This window comes from Protobothrops mucrosquamatus, unplaced genomic scaffold (genome assembly GCF_001527695.2).
Source record: "Protobothrops mucrosquamatus isolate PMUCROS unplaced genomic scaffold, P.Mucros_1.0 scaffold336, whole genome shotgun sequence".
Taxonomy (NCBI): domain Eukaryota; kingdom Metazoa; phylum Chordata; class Lepidosauria; order Squamata; family Viperidae; genus Protobothrops; species Protobothrops mucrosquamatus.
Window position 1 is genome coordinate 655,723 of NW_015386674.1, and position 18,332 is coordinate 674,054.

Below are 18,332 nucleotides of genomic sequence, written 5' to 3' on the forward strand. Positions count from 1 at the left end.
CAGCAAGCACTCCTCTGTGTGTGTGTGTGTGTGTGATATATGTGTGTTGGGGACGTGTATTTGTGTGCATAACACCCTCTTAAAACGTCAGGTCGCAAACTTTGTTTTTTTTTTTTTAAAACATTTAAGTTAATCAGGTAAATTGAGATGATAAAACTCATCAATAGAAGCCCAGGGTTGTCTTTTTGTTTACTTTTGCATCTTTTTAAAAGGTTTTTTTTTTTTGTTTTGTTTCTTAAACATTTCTAGAATGTCTTTGCTAAGGTCGACAGGCTCCTCCTGCCTCTCTCCCATCTGCCCCAGGGGAAAGCGGCTCCTGGTCTTGCTTCGCAGAGGCAGAGTTAGGTGAAGCCCCGGGGGCTCTCGGGCGGCGGCGGCCCCCATTTTCCCCCCCACACCTGAGTGCGTTTTCTTTTGTCAATTCTTGAGTGACGCCCCTCCCTCCCACCCTCAACTCACTCACCCCACACACCTTGATCTGTAAAAGATAAGCATGCTCGGATCTCCCGCACCCCTCGCTTCCCTAGCCTCCCCCCAACCCCCAGACCCTTCCTCCCTCCCGACCCCCGATTCCCCCAACAAAAGATAAAAAGTTCCCCCCCCCCCTTCCAACAACTGCAGGGTTCTCCTCCGGGATACCTTCCGCCATGGGCCGCGGCAGTTCGTTCGGCCTTTCCGTCCTCCTCTCGCCTTTGCCCCCCTCCTCCAACCTGGGGACGTCTCCTCCCTTCGGGGTATGTGTGTGGAGTGCGTGTGTGGCGCGTGCGCGCGCACGTGTCGGGTGAAGCCGCTGGTAGGGCTAGCAGCAGTCGTCCTCGTCAGTTTCGCTGTAAGGTTCGTGCAGTCCTTTGCGCGAGCCTGTCCCGCGCGACTTGGCTGGTCCGTGTGAGTGATAGTATCCATTGGGGAGCCGTCGCCCGTGTCTGTAGGGGGAGAGGGAGGACGAGCCGCCGCCGCCGCCGCCGCCGCCGCCCACCCGGGAAGTTCTGGGCGAACGTCCTGAGCTGCTCCCCTGCGGCGGCGGCGGCGGCTGCTGCTGCTGCTGCTGCTGCTGCTGCACGGCCTCGTAGGGAAAGGCTTCCTCGCCGGCGGGGCTGCCGTAGTCCCGACTCCGGTGGTAACCGCTGCCGTGACGAGGCCCCGGCGGGGGCTCGGTGACTTGTGGCGCCGACCACCGGCTACTGGCCTGGCGGTAGCCGCGAGGCGAATCGTTTCGCGGCGGGACAGTGTGTCGCTCCAGAGCCGGAGACCTGCTGCGCCGCTCGGAGACGTGGTGCTCGGCAGGCAGCGAGGGGTAGCGCCGGGGGGCTGGGCTGGCTATTCGGCTGGGGTGCCCCGACGGCGGTGGCTGCTGGCCCCCTGTGTTGATGGCCTTACGGACCACGGGGGAGTAGGAGATATGTGGCCGGGGTGTAGAAGGGGTCTGTGGGAGCTGGCGGCGTCCTCGCCTCGGGGTGCTGGTGCCAGACGTTGAGAGGACCGGACTCCCACTTACGGAACTACTGCCCTACACGAAAATTGAAACAAAGGAAATCAAAAAGAAAAAATATACAAGGAAAATCAACCAAGAAGAGACAGGAGGGAAAAGGGGCCGGATTGGGAATGGGTCGGGGGGGGGGTGAGGTTTGGGTGACACAGAGACAAGGACGGAGGGGGAAGGGGGAAGGAAGGCAAGGGATAAAAATAAATGAATGGGAAAAGTAATTAAAGCAACAGCCACATCAGGGTGGATTAGAGGGTAGGAAGGCAGGCAAGGGAAAACACAAAGGACGATAATAATTATTTGTAATTAAAAAAAAAATCCAAAGGAAACCAAAATCAAAAAAAGAGAAATGGAATTTTTGTAAGTTCCAAGGATTTAAAAGGAGTAAAAAAGCTTTTAAATTGAACTGTGTTCTTCCAAAAGAATGAAAGAAAGAAAGAAAGAAGGCATGGGGGGAAGCAATTGATTAAATACAAAAGAAAATATTTGTAGGAGAGAAGGTGAGGTAGGATGTATTTGCAAAGCATGTTATCAAAAACTGGATAGCAGGGGAAAAAAATTAAAAGAGAAAAGATTTGAAGTTGGAAAAGAAAGTGATAAATTAGGATAAATAGGGACAGGATTTAGGAAATGACAGGAAGTGGGAGAGAGGATTTAACAGGAAAGATGAGGGAAATCTGAAATCATTAGTAATAGCCAAACTCTTGAAGGAGACACTAGAGTGTTGATGTCCTGTACCTGAGATACCTTTGATCATCAATCTTCTGTTCATGTTGCTTACAATTGCTAATGATAAGATCATGCATTATTTTCACTGCATACACACTACTTCAATCCAACATAAAGCCCCACCTCAGATTTCCTAAAAGGCAATGAAATCCATGAAGGAAAAACAGTTCTGTTATATAGCTTGTCTTTGCTAAATAAATGGAGTAGTACTGTAATAGCAACAGTATTGCTGTTCAAGGAGCAAAGCTCTGGGTAATCTGGACTATGCCTAGCAGTCAAACACTTGTGAGATGCATTTAGGGACTGCCCTCAAGAGACATCACTTTGGCTTTCACTTTTTATGACTCCCATCAAGAGTGTGTGTGAAGTAAGTTAATAGCCTATTCGTGATGAGGCCTTTGCGTAAGCCATATTCTCAGAAGGTCTTGAGCAATGTGGGCATCTATCCTCAGCAGCAATTCCCAGTTAACTGCATTTTGATGTATAGAATTTCCTCCAAATAAGATAAATTTCTACCCAGCTCCTCACAGTATCCCTGAAAATAAGGTATGGTGCAAGAAACATCAATTCCCAGAAATGTTCAAGGCTGAAACTATTAGACTTATGGATCTCAACATTATTAATACATATGTAGCAATTCTTTGACTGGGGTTTTCAAAGTAAGGGCTTGTATATGTTTTGATGATTTGTATGTTACACCTGCAGACGCTCTAATTTCCCGTCCTTTATTCGTCAATAATTGTTGATTTCACAAAGGTCATTCAAGACATTTACTTGAGATTTACACCTGCTATATGAATGTTGTTAATATAAATGAACTCAAAAATTAAATATGCATTGTAAGCAAGATATGTTTTACAATTATAAACAGAATAAACTACAACTGGCTGACTCTTTTGACATCTTTCACGTGAAGCAATCTTTCATCAAAGAATTCCAAGTCTTTGAACTAAATAAGTAGGCCTGACAACAAGCACTCACAGCACCTGGGGTGCTTGATCACAATAATTGGTTGGCATGGTAGATGTCCTGCTACAATGTGTAAAATTATGCTTTTCACTTTATCCATAGGGTTGATGGTATGATCAGATCAATTTCTGCAAGAATCTTTAGTATCCTGTTACAAGACATTGGAAGACGCTGAAAAGCCAATCTGTGTTAAACCATCTTGTACAGCTTGGGCCATCATAGCAAATAAGCCTTATCCTCAATATTATTTAGTATTTTATACTACATAAATAAACACTTATAATGCTAGGTGCCTTCTGAAGAGGATATGCTACCTTTGGGGTACACAATGACTTGATCCAGGGAGCCTTTGTCTGATGTTAAAAACCAAAAGGCCTCTTGCACTTGGCTAGATTGTGCAAAAAGTATGGGCTTTAGTTTAGGATGAATTGTGTTATCTGTAGAAAAGTATGTTTCTTCAGACATTAGGCCCAAAGTTAAAAACTCCTGATATCACATGTATCTATTTTTATGCATGAACAAGTCATGTATAGATTCAACACTATTTGTCAGATTAAAAACAGTGCTGCTGATCCTGATCTTTCATAGAATTCTCGTAGTGATGCCATGAGTTGCCTAAATGCCACTCATCAAACATAAATTATAAAAATATTTGTCAGATGATAGGAGTTTAGTAGCTAATATTTCTATTTCTACTAGTATTTTATTTCTGTTTCTAGTATATGCACATAACAGAGTTCAGATTATTTTTCTTCTACAGCCAACACCTGGTAAAGTTGGTTGGGCTGAAGAAAATGACTGCTCCTTAGTTATCCAGTGAGCTTCATGGCTGAATATGGTCTAGAATCTGGACCACCCCACTCCAACCATTTAACTATTAATCACACTGGCCTACATTTACTGCCATATTTTAGACTTTTGTGGGATATACATCTACAGAATTTCAAAAGAGGATCTTCAAGCGTATAAAAACACGGAAATCACTACAGTTACCTTACATGACAGTATTTTTTTTAATGTAGCCTCAATTATGTGTGTATAATGTATGTGAGCACTGATGATTGCTCATGTGCCATCAGGCTTGTGTTGACTCTTAGCAATCATATAAAATAGAATTTTTCTAGGTGGATCTGTCCACAGCCTTGTCCTTTAGGTTTTCCAGTGGTGAATTGGTTGCCACTGCAGTTCAGTCCATCCACCTTGCTTATTGGTCTTTCCTTCTATCTTTTCTCAGCATTATAGATTTTTCCAGAGAGCTAGGTCTTCATATCATGTGTGCATATTGTGATAATTTGAACCTGCTCATTTGTATCTCAAGTGAGAACTTTAGGAAGATTTGCACAATGGTAGTTTTATTTATTTGCTTGGGTATGCATGATATTATCCAGACTTTCCTCCAATACCACAGTTTAAAAGAATCAATATTCTTTCTATCCTGCTTTTTTAAAGTCCAGTTCTCACTTCCAATCACTTATTGCCTTTGTGATTATAATCTCGGTAGATATAGAGATATCCCTATGTCTGCATAGCTTTTCCAAGTTGTTACTCTACCAAGTGCTAATATGCAGCATATTCCTGCATAATTGACCTAAAATATAGAAGCTATCCACCACTCCAGTATCTTCTTTCTTAATTCCAAGACTGGTTTTGTAATACTGTTGTAATACTGCTTGTTGTTTCTTTTAACAGCTTTCTGAATTTTTTAAAGTTTCTTCCTGAGAATATTGTTTTTATTGTTTTTGATGTCTGCTCTCTTCATAGTAATTTCCAGTTTGCTCTGACATCCAGTTTGCTTTTTTCCTGTTTTTTGAACTTTTGCAGTCTCTTTTCAGATATCATACGAGTAAATGAGAAACCTTGGATGTCACAGGATGTCCGTGCAATGTTGAAGGTGAGAAACACTGCTTTCAAATCAGGTGATGTGGCAGCACTTAGAATAGCAAGAGCTGATTTGAGATGTGCTATAAAATAAGTAAAGTGGGCCTATAGTCAGAAAGTGCAGAATTTCTTTCAAGATCCTATGGACCTGAGACGTATGTGGCAAGGTAGTCAGGTAATTACTGATTATAAGGCAGCTTCCCTGACTTGTAAGGGCGATGTGGACTCTCTAAACAAGCTAAATATGTTTTTTGGATGGTTTGAGGCCACAAACAACGTTCCAGCAAGGAAGACTGTTCCCCTTCCTGATGAGCAGATGCTCAGGTTTGATACAGCTGCTGCTTGGAAGGTCTGTGGAAAGTCAACACTCAGAAAGTTGCGGGTCTCTGATAATGACTTAAGGAGTGTGCTGACCAGCTGGCCACAGTTTTCACAGGCACCTTCAATCTTTCGTTGCATCAGGCTATGGTTCCATCATGTTTTAAGACTGCAATTATTGTACCAGTGCCCCCCCAAATTATAATCACATGCCTTAATGATTACCATCCAGTTGCACTCACTTCCATTATGAAGTGTTTTGAGAGATTGGTAAAGGACTACATGGTTTCATGCCTTCCCCCTACATTTGACTCATGACAGTTTTCCTATTGGAAGAATCGCTCTGTAGATGATGCACTTTCCTGTGTGCTTCATCTTAGCTTGGCGCACCTGGAGGTAAATAATACTTATGTGCGAATGCTGTTTGTTGATTTTAGTTTGGTATTCAACACAATTGTTCCTCAGCATCTGGTGAACAAACTGGGCCTATTAGGTTTTAATACCCATTTATATAATTGAATACTTGATTTCCTTATTGATAGGGCCCAGTTTGTGCGAGTTGCAAAGTTTCCATCTACTTGAGTAAGGGTTCCCCACAGGGCTGTGTCCTGAGTCCGCTACTGTTAATTTTGATGACCCACGACTGCTGTGCCAAATCTGCTATTAATCACATTGTGAAGTATGCAGTCAACACGGCAGTGGTGGGTTTTATCCTGGATGACAATGAAGATGCTTATAGGGAAGAGGTGAAGGTTCTGGTGGACTGGCACAATAAAAGTAACCTGGTTCTAAATGTTGATAAAGCAAAGGAGATCATTGTAGATTTTAGACAGAGCCGGCATAGTCATACTCCACTCTGTATTAAGGATGCAGCTGTAGAGGTGGACAACAGTATTAAGTATCTGGGAGTGTAGATAACTAACAATCTGAATTGGTCTCTCCACACTGTCATCTTTAGTCAAGCGTGCAAACCAGCATCTGCATTTCCTGCATCGGATGAGGAGAGCACATCTTTCTCCTTCTGTCCTGGCCACTTTTTACAGAGGCATGATTGAGAGCATTTTAACAAACTGTGGATATATGCACAATATCACAGTGTAGAAACTGGTTGGCTTCTACCACTTTAGCTTAGCTTGGAACTTATTTATTTAGTAGATTTATATAGCCAGCCATATAAAACTCATCAGCTTTCTCTTCTTTCGCATCAGTGGATTTTCTTCTTTTGTATCAGCTTTCTCTTCTTTTGCATCCACTTGAATATGTATATTAAAGGGTTGACCACAAAAACTAATTGATATTATTTGATCAATACTTGGTATGGCTAAGGATTGTTCTTGCTATACTGTTCCTAACTATGAAAGTGATGCCATTTCTTCTTTGTCTTAAGTATCCTGAAATTATAAACAGTGATATCTTTTAAGTAAAACTTTCCAATTCTATTCCATCCCATCTCAATATTGCGATGGCTATGATGTCAAATGTTGATTCATTTCACCATTCATTTTGTTGAACTTTCTCATGTTCATGTTCCTTATGTTTCCTGTTCTCATTGTAATTCTTTCTTTGCAGCTTCAGATATTCTTTTCTTTCCTGGCAACGTCAACAACTAAACATTCTGAAGGCTTTAATTTAGCCATGTTAGCACTGTGAAAGATCTTCAGCTCTTCCTCACTCCTGCTGAGTGCCATCTGACCTAAGGGGCTAATAGTGTGGCATATATTGTCAATCATTTTATTCTTTCTGTCCATGTGATCTTCTTGGTAAAATACAGGAATGATTTATCATTGTCCTATGCAGTATGAAATGATACATTTGCTGTTTAGTGATTTAGTGCAATTTTGTCTTAGAAATTTTAGTAATTTTCTGCCTTCATCATATTTTATATTGCTGCTGCCCAACATAAATGCCCACTTGCTTTAGCTGTCAGCTAGGATGATCTTCACACCTTGGGCGATTCTGTTAGAATTATATCCTCTTGCCATAAATTTCTGGCTTTCTTTAGTTATCTCTCCCAGGAATATCTCCCTTCCAGAATGAAGTAGCAGAGCAGGGCTTTGTCAATAATCAAAGTTCATCTAATTAAAAATTAACACATTAACAGTTCAAATCATAAATGCCACCATATAGAAAAAAGTGAGCATTCCTTGACTCAACAGCAATAAAAAAACTTGAGACAAATAACTTAAACTCAGATAGGCCTTTGAGGCTTGGCAAAAGCCAGCTTGGCTCTAGCATATTGTCACAGCTTCTATGTAGTACAAGTGGTGGTATGATTAAGGTGTTAACTTGGAATTGGAGAGGTCAATATCACAAGAAACGTATGTGGTTCAGCTTTGCATCCCAGATACTCTTCATGTGTCAAAAAATGGAACGAATCCACTAATTTTTGACAGCATGAGCCTGAGCAGAGGGAAGCAGGATTTCCTGAAACACCACAAATCATGGAGGATTAGGGTGCATGGAGTGTAGCAAGAAAAAAACTTCCTAAAATTTACCACTAAAACAATATGCTGGTAGTCGCACATATCCAGTATAGCATGTTTAAAAATTGCTTAAGGGACAAAATTGCCAGTTCTCTTGCACTGCTGACAGGGTGCTTAGGACCTCAGTTTCCAGCATAGGCACTAATTCTGTTTGGCCAGGAACCTGCAGCTGCTCTTGAATTGTGCATGGTTCTTTCCCCATATCCCATCACCACTAAGTCCTAATAAGGTTTTAAGTGAACTGCCTTATCCTGCATCATGAAATCAGTTTCATCTTTCGAAGACAAAAGTTGTAGATAAGATACTTTAAATGTTTCATCCAACAATAAAGCCTCTCAGTCTCCTCTGTGATTCAATTTAGTTGGGGAATTGAATAAGTCCAAGTTTGTGAAAACATTCAACTCTCTTCAGTATCGATAGGTGAGTGTCATTAGGAGTTTTGGAGTAAGGTATCTTCAATATACTAATGTAATCAACTTCTATAGCTCAATATTGTCTTAGTCAAGGAAGATTGGGTAGATCTTCAAATAGCACTGGATACAGTGGCTGTTAGATAAGAGCCAACAAGGTGAATGACAACAAGATGAAGCCACTGTGACTATAATATTCCCTTATCTAGGAATTAAAAATGTTGTAAATTCTAAACAAGCTTATACTTCTTTCTAAAGACAAATACACATAATATGCAAGTGCTCCTAGAGCCATAAATGATTTATGTAACAAGGAATACCTTTTCTGCTTTTAACGGGTTCATCAGCTACAACCACTCCTTTACTTTCATTGAGCTTTTGGAAAGGTGGTGTTTTTTTTCTGGAACATGATTTTTTCCCATTTTAATATGATCTCTTGCTTACATAGTACTAAGAAATCCAAAATAAGGAAACCAAAGAAGGACTAATGCAGGGAAAACTAGTTATTTATATTCATCTCTCACACACAACCCCCACCCAGTGTCTACTTCAGTCAAATTAATGTATGGAGCAGCATAGGATCTTTTATGATTCAGCTCTATAAATTCTAGAAAGAGAAATGGCTGATATTATTATTATTATTATTATTATTATTATTATTATTATTATTATTATTATTATTATTATTATTATTATTCAGCCATTTTCTGTCTTTCCTTCAGAAGTTCAAGGCAGCATACATACTATTTCCTTCTCCAATATTAAATTAAAACAACAACCAAGTAAGGCTGAGAGACAATCCTTAGCTTAAATTATACCACGAACCCCGAATTTCTGTGGACTGAGTTTCAAGGCTTGTGGTGCCTATGAACCATAACCTCAGCAGAAGGTAGCAAAGTCTTAGTAGCCAATAACTCCTACATGTGCTACATGTAAGAGTGTCATATGAAAATCTGTTGGTTTTGTCCCACTTTATTTATTTATTTACCAGATTTCTATCCTCAGTGTTTCATGGGAGGAGTCACAGAGTTCAGTGCCATCAGCATACTGATGTCACCCCACTTCAAATGCTAATTACATCTCCAGCCACAAAGCCAATCACAATCTGGCTGCTTTAATCAGCCAGGGGGAGTATGGGTTTAGCAGACAAATGGTAGTTCTTTATTTCACATCTTTTCCACATGTTTGAGATCTACAAGTTGAAAACAGTCTATATGAACCTGATATATATATTACCAGCGCTTTTTTGGTAAAAAAAAAAAAAAAGGTGCCGGAACTCACACACGTCATACAACCTGCCTTGCCTACCCTACAAGGTTCCATCCAAAAAAGGTGCCGGAACTCCGTTCTGAGCATTCTATGACAAAAAAGCCCTGTATATTACCATGAGTACCAACATACGAACTGTTACAAAATTGAATTGAATTAAGTTGACTTTGAAAAAACAATGTAAATTGCTCACAGCGTGGCTCCCTGAATCTGAAAATTGCAATACTGGCTGAAGATAGTTATAATTTGTTCTACAATTGTTGATGTAAATACTAGAAAGATTGCCATTTTAAAGGTAGTCCGAACTGATTTTCTCAGTCAATGGAGTCAATCATAGTTTATTTGTTTATTTGGTAAGATTAGGCAAGGGAATCTCACTGGTTCCATCTGTTCTGTCCAGGGCCAATCATGCTTTTTGTTGTTCCAAAAATAAAACCAATTCTGAGCAAAAAATAAATATGTAAACCTACAGTTTGAATAATCCTCAGGGCATCTCATAAATGTAACAAATGCCTAAGTGTTTACCCTTGGAGACACAGGCTGTTATACATTTGGCAGTTGGGATGTCACAAGCTCTGTCTTACAGCACTCCAAATGTCATTTTATGAATTCATTTTAAAACAGCCAGCTTATGATATCTGCTGTTAAAAAAATAACATGGACAAAGAATACAAATAACTAAAACTATTAGTGTACCGACAGATTAACTAGGAGGATAAATTAATTGAATATTTTTAGTTTAAGAAAAACAAAAACAGAAAACAGAAATGAATTATATCTGAAGGATATAAATCTATAGGCCGAAGAAGCACAACGATAAACCAAGTTCATATCTATCAAGAATTGTTAGCTATGATAGCTAAATGGAACTGTGCTATTTAAGAAGAAAGACAAAATAATTGTCTTGCTCTCATTTTATGTGCAGAAATTCAGTAAACTGGCAGATTGTTTTATTTTAAAACTGGCAATGGAATCGGGATCTGCAGATGAACCTCAGGAGTGCTGTCAGTCAGACAGTGTACCTTACAGAGATCTTATATACCAATACCTTGTTGTTTATTTCTATTTCTGCTTCTACCATTGAGAAAATAGCAGTAATTTATCTTATGGTAAAGCCGTCCTATTTCCATATCCTGAAAATATACTTTTGAGTACCAGATGCTGCAGAGGAGAACTGGCAGGGATAGTTATAATTGCAAAAAGTGGCTGTGATCTTTCAGAAACAACTGATTGGCTGAAAACTAGATACTTAATCCTGCAAGACAATTTTCAGACTGAACCAAAATTGTAAAACAATGCTGACTAACCAGTATTAGCATGTTTACACAAATAGATGGATAACTGGAGTTTGACACTCTTGAAGCAAATAGGCATTTCTCAATACTAAAGGCACTTGTTTCAGTCCTTAGAAGCACAATATGGAATGGAAAGCCATACCAACCTGCCTATGAGGCACATGTTCTCGGCCTTCACTGGGTGAACGGGACCAACGTCGATCTCTGGATCGAGGCCGGCTATATTCATGCCTCTCTTGTGAATATCGCTCCTTGTCAGAAGATGTGTGATGGTGGTGGTGGTGGTGGTGATGGTGGTGGTGCTTCCGATCCTTAGGCCTGCCTCGCTCTTGATCCCTTTCTTTCGGAGGTAGGTCAGCTGACTGTGTAGTCAGACTGAGGTCTGTACCCAGACCTGCCAGTGAGAAAAACAAAACAATTTAAAATCCAATGCATTTGTTTTAAATCAATGATATAGAAGATATTAAGATAACCTGTTAATGCTCTGCGTAACAAGCCAGCAAAAAAAAAGAGTAAAGTATGACAAAATACTAAAAACATTGAAGGCACATTTTATTTGGCTTGGATAGTCAAACAGGTAATCATTATATACTTTGGTGCCCAAGACTTAGACTCCAAAGCGTATATTACTTTCTACAGAGTAAATTGCTTTTCTAGGTTCTCTTCTCTCAAGTGAGCATTTAGATCAAGGAGAATAATTCAATAAATTGGTGTAATGTCTGAACTTGGACCTCCATGCAGCCAAATTAGGATTGTTTTTCAGTGAACCCCCAAGTCAGATGCTGATGAAATATTTGAAATATTTGCTTGTAGGCTGTACGCGTTTCCATTGGCTAACCTCATATAGCACAGACTAATACTAAATTGGGATTAAAGAAACATATTAACTCTATTCACATAATATTTGTTTATTTTATTGCATTATGTGACACCCAGGAACTCTGGGTAGTTTACATCTCTTAAGAATAGGAAACAGAAAAATGAAAAAAAAGTATATCTTACGCAGTGTCCAAACAAATGAGACTATATTGTAGTTCAAGCATGATGGCTTGATTCACACATTGTCAAATAATGCTTGGGTTCTAACAAAATGTTGAACTTCAACTCCCCTTCCCTCAATTTTAACCATTTTAGTGGTTTCGCAATGTTATGTGACCCAGCATTTGGGGAAGACTAGCTTCCCATCCCAGAAAAAGGAATACGGGTAGTGCTGTTTGTTTAACAATAGTCTGGAACTCTGGAAGCATGATGGTCTCAGAAAAGATGCTTTACGGCCCATAAGATACTTCTGGCCATTGCAAAATATTGCATCATCACTTCTGCAATCACTTGATTGTGATTTGGTACTTGGCACCTTGGTTCACTACTTCAGTTGCCAAGTGCCCTGCATTCCTGTGATTGTCATTTACAAACTTCTCTGCCAGAAAGTCAATGGAGAAGCTAGTAGGAAAGATTGCAAACTCTGGCTTTCTGCCAAAAGGGACTCCCTCTCATCTCTGGAATTGTCTGAAAGAGCTGCCTGCTGAGGGGAGTTGAACTCCTTTGGCAGGGTGCAGAAATGGACCTGAAATCCTTAAGATTTCAGCTCCATTCAAACACCCCGCCAAAGGAGTTCACTTCTGTGCACAGAGGATATCTAAGCTCCTTTGGTGGGTTACAAAAACAAAGCTGAAATCCTGAAGATTTCAGCTTCTTTCCTGTACCCCATCAAAGCAGTTATTTGTGCATGGAGGGGAACTGCTCTTTTGGCCAGCCCCAATATGAGAGGGAGCTGAAAGCGCACAGTGGAGAAGCAAGGTAGTAAGAGTGCCTCAAGTGGGTGGGCTGCAATGTCTGTCATAGGCTGTGTGTGAGTGTCTCTTTACTTAAGGGATGTAAATTCTGTTGATTTTAGGTAGGGAGGATTTTCAGTTCCTGAGAATGAACTTCCCAGGATCTCCCGCAACCCCAAGGCACACCCTACTCCTTACCTGAGACTTCATTTGCAAGGAGAAGGGCGGGATATAAATTCAAATAATAAATAAATAAATAAAATTAATGACTAGTGAGATTGTTTATCAACCAGAACTGGAAATACTGTGATTACGGTCATTAAGCGAATCAATCACACGGACATCTCATTTAACTACCGTTTTACTCAGTGACAGAGATTCCAGTCTCAATTGTGGTTTTAAGTCGAGGACTACCTGTGAAGACTCTTGAGGAATGGTTTTTGTCACTCCACATTCAGACATCTTAGATGGAGTTAGTTATACAAGAGATGGGAAGCTAGTATATTCAAAACAAAGAATTATTCTCAAGCATTTTTTTTCCTTTCCAAAATTATCAATAAACCCTGCCTGGGCCTCATAGGCTTTCTTAGAAAATAAAAACTGTGGGAGGCTGACACCCAGTGTTTTCTTTGAAATTACATCCACCTGAGAGGAGAAGAGAAATAACTTCCTGGAATGCCACAGGTTCCCATTCCCCAGGATAGGCTTCCATTTGTCTTGAATTGTTTTTACCTGTGTCCACATCAGTGTATCGACTCAGTGAACGTTCTGATGTACGGTGGGTCCGCTCCCGTCGGCGGTGATGTCGCTGGCCATCCTCTGGAATTACTCTTTCTAGAGAGTAATCATCCATGCGTGTACCTTTGGAACGTGAGTGGCCCAACATGGAGGCAGAGCGTTTCATGGGACTTGTATCGGCAATGGTCTGGAGAGAGATAGAACCAGTATAACAACATTAGGGGAGCCTTACAAGAAAACAAAAGCCAATGGATTTTTTGAAGTATGGGATAAAGTTACAGAAACAGACTATTTAGCTAAATGTGCTCCAGCCAGAGAAGTAGAATTATATCCTGTCAGACTGGTTATCCAGTGCATCTTTCTATAACACAAAACTATGGGATATACAAAACTGTTGATACATATACCAGTCTCTTCTTTCATTTGCTCTATGCCTAAATTATGGATTAGAACATCTTGTTACAACCAACCAAGACTCCCTCCTTTTCCAATGAACTCAGGGATACATTATGAATGTAGCTAAGAACACAGCTGCCATGCTGCATTTCTCTCTTGAATGGGCTAGAAAAGAAGGTATATTTTATATGAGCACCAACTCAGCAGAAACTTTTTTGGTTATGGATGCTCTTTACTGGAGATGAAAGCATACATTACTTTCTCTGGTCAATGTCATGAAAGAACATTGGCCAAAGGAAATACACATGAAGAGATTACCTATCCTAAGAGAAAGAAAACTTACTTACATCCTCAGATAAAACAAATCAAGTAGTATTCCATACACCCTAAAACCTAGTTCAAGCTTCCACAGATAGAAATGTTAGGGGAAGAGTAGCAATGAAATGAGCTTTGTACCAATGCCACTAAAGCTCTGTCCCTTTTGTACATCTGCTGTTTGCGTTGTGATGCTGCAATGTTTGTTTCATCATTCTGATGAAGCCATTAGATTCTCTGATACCTCTGACCATAGACTGCCCTTCCTTTGCTCTCTGCATGTTTTTCTTTGCCACTATAATTCCTTTGTGTCATATATCACATCATCTATTTCATGAATCTGGGTGGAACCTTAATCACAATGAGGAAAATTAGATTTAAACAATCTCAAGCAATCTGTCCGAAGTCTCTTTTTAAATAAGTATACTTATATTCTGGATACCAATATATTCATTTATTATGCTACGATTGCTGGTTAAGAAGTTACTTATAGCTTGTAACTTTGTTGCATGGTTTATTGAATTCTAGCTTTTGTTATTTTGTTCCAGGACTTGTACACAATTTATTTCAAACGTAATAGCACTTTAAGACTGGAACCAGCATCAATCAGGTAAAAAAATTTTCTTCCCTCTTCACTATTTCTACTGACTTTCAATTCGTTTCAGGAATATGACAACAGAAAGTCTAGTTTATAGGACCTTTTCCCTGTCCCACCTAACCATTACAGAAATACGTTCTGCCAACATTTCTTTTTCTGCATTTCCCCCAGGATGTTGCCTTCACTTCCTCCTCCATCCATGAATGAGATTGGGTTAAATCACCCTCAGTTGTATCCATGTAACTGGGTGGAACCTTAATCACAATGAGGAAAATTAGATTTAAACAATCTCAACCAATCTATCCAAAGTCTCTTTTTAAATAAGTATACTTATATTCTGGATACCAATATATTCATTTATTATGCTACGACTGCTGGTTAAGAAGTTACTTATAGCTTGTAACTTTGTTGCTTGTAACTTTGTTTAAATCTAACTTTGTTTAAATCTAACAGTTGTATCCATGTAACTGTTCCGGGGTAAATGAGAATTGTCATAAGAAATGTTTTATTTTAATAAGAGAAATATTATGTGAGTTTTGACCTGCTTAAAATGAAATAACCTGTGTGCTAATGCTATGAAGACAACCTCTTACAAGAAGTGCCAACTGAAAGTCACAGATGGTGTAAGATATTATCCGCCTTGGGCAGTGAGGCAAGATAGCCTTCTGTGTAAACGTCTTCTTTTCTCTTGTGTGGTCTCTTGATATAAACTTCTCTGTTTTAGTGTGTCAAAGGTAGATAAGAGTCACTCTACGTGTGAGGCATGGGTGGCCGTCTGTATAAGAATAACTCCCTGGGAGTAGCCCGGGGTTCAGAATCTGTCATGCTAATGCTCTGAACCATTGTGCACAAATAAACCTGTCTTCTCCAACCCTTCGTGGTCTTGTCTTCTGATGTAAGTATCGTGGTTTTTTCCACAACAGTTCCATTCTCTAATGGTTTCTATTAGTTTAGTTTACCTCCGCATTTTTTCTTGAATGATGGACACATTTTTGAACAACACATTGGGTTTGATTACTCACCATTTTAACTTTAATGGGGCCTACATAGAATTCAGAGGCATTTTTTTTGAAATAAAGATTATGCTGGAGATCGGTGCTTCTCAGCTTGTCAGTTTCTTAAGTAATGCTTTTCCATTAAAAGTATAAGGAAAAAATAGGTGGAGCTGGAAGTTTGGTAAGTTTTAAGCAGGGAGAATGTCCCCAGGAACTCATGTCAAAAGATGATCTTGTAACCCAAAAACATTAAATGCAAGATAATAATTTAATAGAAACATGGAAAGTTCTAGGGGCACAGGGGAAACATCCAGTCACATACACATGGCCCCCATTTCTCTTATTTATCTTTACTGCTCTTCATGACACATATATCAGTTTAAAAATTGTCAGGTTTGGTTAGGCCTGACGCTTTGATACATTTACTCTCAGAGGAGCAGTTCACTATGCTCTAGAACTGCTCAGCGAGAAACATACTCAAAACATTTACACAAAAGTAAGCCTTAGCAAATAAAAGGAAAAAGCAAAACCTTGTAACTACTGCAGGATTTATGATCTCTTTCTATTCATGGAAGGCTTTTGTCAGTGCTGCAGCTTTGGAGAATGGGAGGGAAATGATTGTGCAAATTCCATTTTTTTCTAATTCCCCATTTCCCAGACTTCTGGGGAAGATTTAGGAGGAAGGCACAAGGAAAATGCCATCCTTTTTTCTCGACCCAGAAACCTCCACAAGATGATCAAAGAGTCTTTTTTAAATAAAGTATGTACAAAATCTGCAGCACATTGTGATATTTTAAATTATCATAATGTGAAAAGTATTGAATTCCACTAACGTGATCCAGGTTTAGGTTTAAATTATATTTAGAAATTACAAAGCTTTATAGATAAAATGCAACATGCATTATCCATTGGTAGATTAATAAAGATAAAAGCAACAATAAATATATACTGTATTTCTCATCTACACTGAGCTGAGATTTGTAAATCTAAAATTGACCAAATAATATTTGCATATAGTAATCTATAGCATTATATAAAGTTTTTACAATAGGCAGATAAGGTTAGGCAATTTGAGGGATTGAATAATCTGATGTTGTCACATTATTACCCGTGTTTCCCCGAAAATAAGATCAGGTCTTATATTTATTTTGGGTCCAAAAGAGCTGTTAGAGTTTATTTTCGGGGGATGTCTCATTTTTCCATGTGGCGAGTGCGTGGAGGCCGAAGGTGTCCGGCAGCAGCTGCACCCCGCTGGCCTCTTGGCCATTGTACTCTGGGGCTGTGAAGCCCATGCAGTGCAGGTGAGTGTGAGCGTTGCTATCGTTGGGCTGGGCCCTGCTGAATGTACCACATGGCTACCACCCACTCCGTCCCATCATCAGGTTGCTTGCAGCCGCAATGGGGCAAGAGGCCACATGGCGTGTTGGTGCTGCTGCCTCGAGGTGAGGAGAGGCAGGTGGCGGGGGGTGGGTGCCAGGGCTCCTGCTGGACGGGACTGCTGCTGCTGGTGCTGCTGGTGCCGTTGCTGGTGGCAGAGCATGGGTGGCCTGGCTGTGGGGGCCCTGAGGTGCACGGGTGTGGGGCACGTGGGGCAGCTCCACCCTGCCACCTTCCTTGCCTCACCTCATAGTGGCAACAATGGTGTGCCGCGCGACCTCCTGCCCTGTTGCGGCCACAAGCAGATGGTGGGATGGAGTGGGCAGGCGGTCGCAAGGGCTCTTAACTGGGGCTTATTTTGGGGGTAGGGCTTATATTAGACGCACACTAAAAATCATGCTAGGGCTTATTTTCTGGTTGGGTCTTATTTTCGTGGAAACATGGTACAAAATAGCTGCAGTATGGAAGCTTAATTGTTAATGAGAAGATTGACAAGATATATATGGTAAGTCCTAAAACTTTATTTAGCTGAAGTCAAAATGCCAAGATTGTCTCTCATCATCCTTCTAATCACTTCTCTCACACTCATTCCTGATATCTTATCACTTCAATTTATCTTTTTTTCTTTCTGAGCAAGAGGCATACTTTCAAGTCAAATACTGTCTTGCATTTGTTCATGTTTAAGAAAAAATGCCTATGAAGTCCTTCTGGTACATGAGGCTGATGGTGGCAGCTGATGTTTCACTGCCAGTGGGATTCACCACTCCACCCCCCCCTCCATTTTTTGGGATATATTCAAATAATCCTGTAAAAGATGAAGTCAGGTGGGTGGGATGAAAAACTGATGACTGCCAAAGAAAATGATCTTAGCCACATTGCCTTTCCTATATTATGAATGCATATACTGTAGTTTTAATGTTTTGTTTCTCTAAATGTGCCCATTGTGTTTTAAGCTGGAAGTACATTTAGGCTTTACTATCTATTTAAAATTAAGACTTGCAAGTCTCAGCCTAAGAGTAGAATATTTTCCTTAAAAAATCAGTTTTAATCACAATATGTTTGAAATTGCAAAATATAGAAAAGGGATGAAACAGAAAACTGAAAGCTGAATCTTGGAATTTCTAACAAATCTTGAATTTGTTAAAAATGTTTTATTGTAATTTGTTTAATTGTTGTGAGACATCTGGGGACATTGAGGGTTGGGCAGCATACAAGTTTAATAAATTATTATTATATCGCTCATGAATTCAAACATGGAGGTAAATCTGTAGAATCAGAATAACATTCAGTGATATTTTTAAGTTGCT

At 40.0% G+C, this 18,332-nt stretch overlaps 1 protein-coding gene across 1 annotated transcript in view; it reads right to left on the reverse strand.

The window, feature by feature from the left end:
* Positions 1-799: 799 nt before the first annotated feature.
* Positions 800-18,332, reverse strand: part of CACNA1A (calcium voltage-gated channel subunit alpha1 A) — a 181,525-nt gene continuing 163,992 nt past the window's right edge. The window contains exons 43-46 of the mRNA XM_029284026.1: positions 13,339-13,531; positions 10,981-11,228; positions 1,061-1,507; positions 800-1,030 (exon numbers count right to left, since the gene is read on the reverse strand). Of these exons, the coding sequence (XP_029139859.1) occupies positions 800-1,030; positions 1,061-1,507; positions 10,981-11,228; positions 13,339-13,531 (1,119 nt within the window). The remainder of the gene's footprint in view (positions 1,031-1,060; positions 1,508-10,980; positions 11,229-13,338; positions 13,532-18,332) is intronic.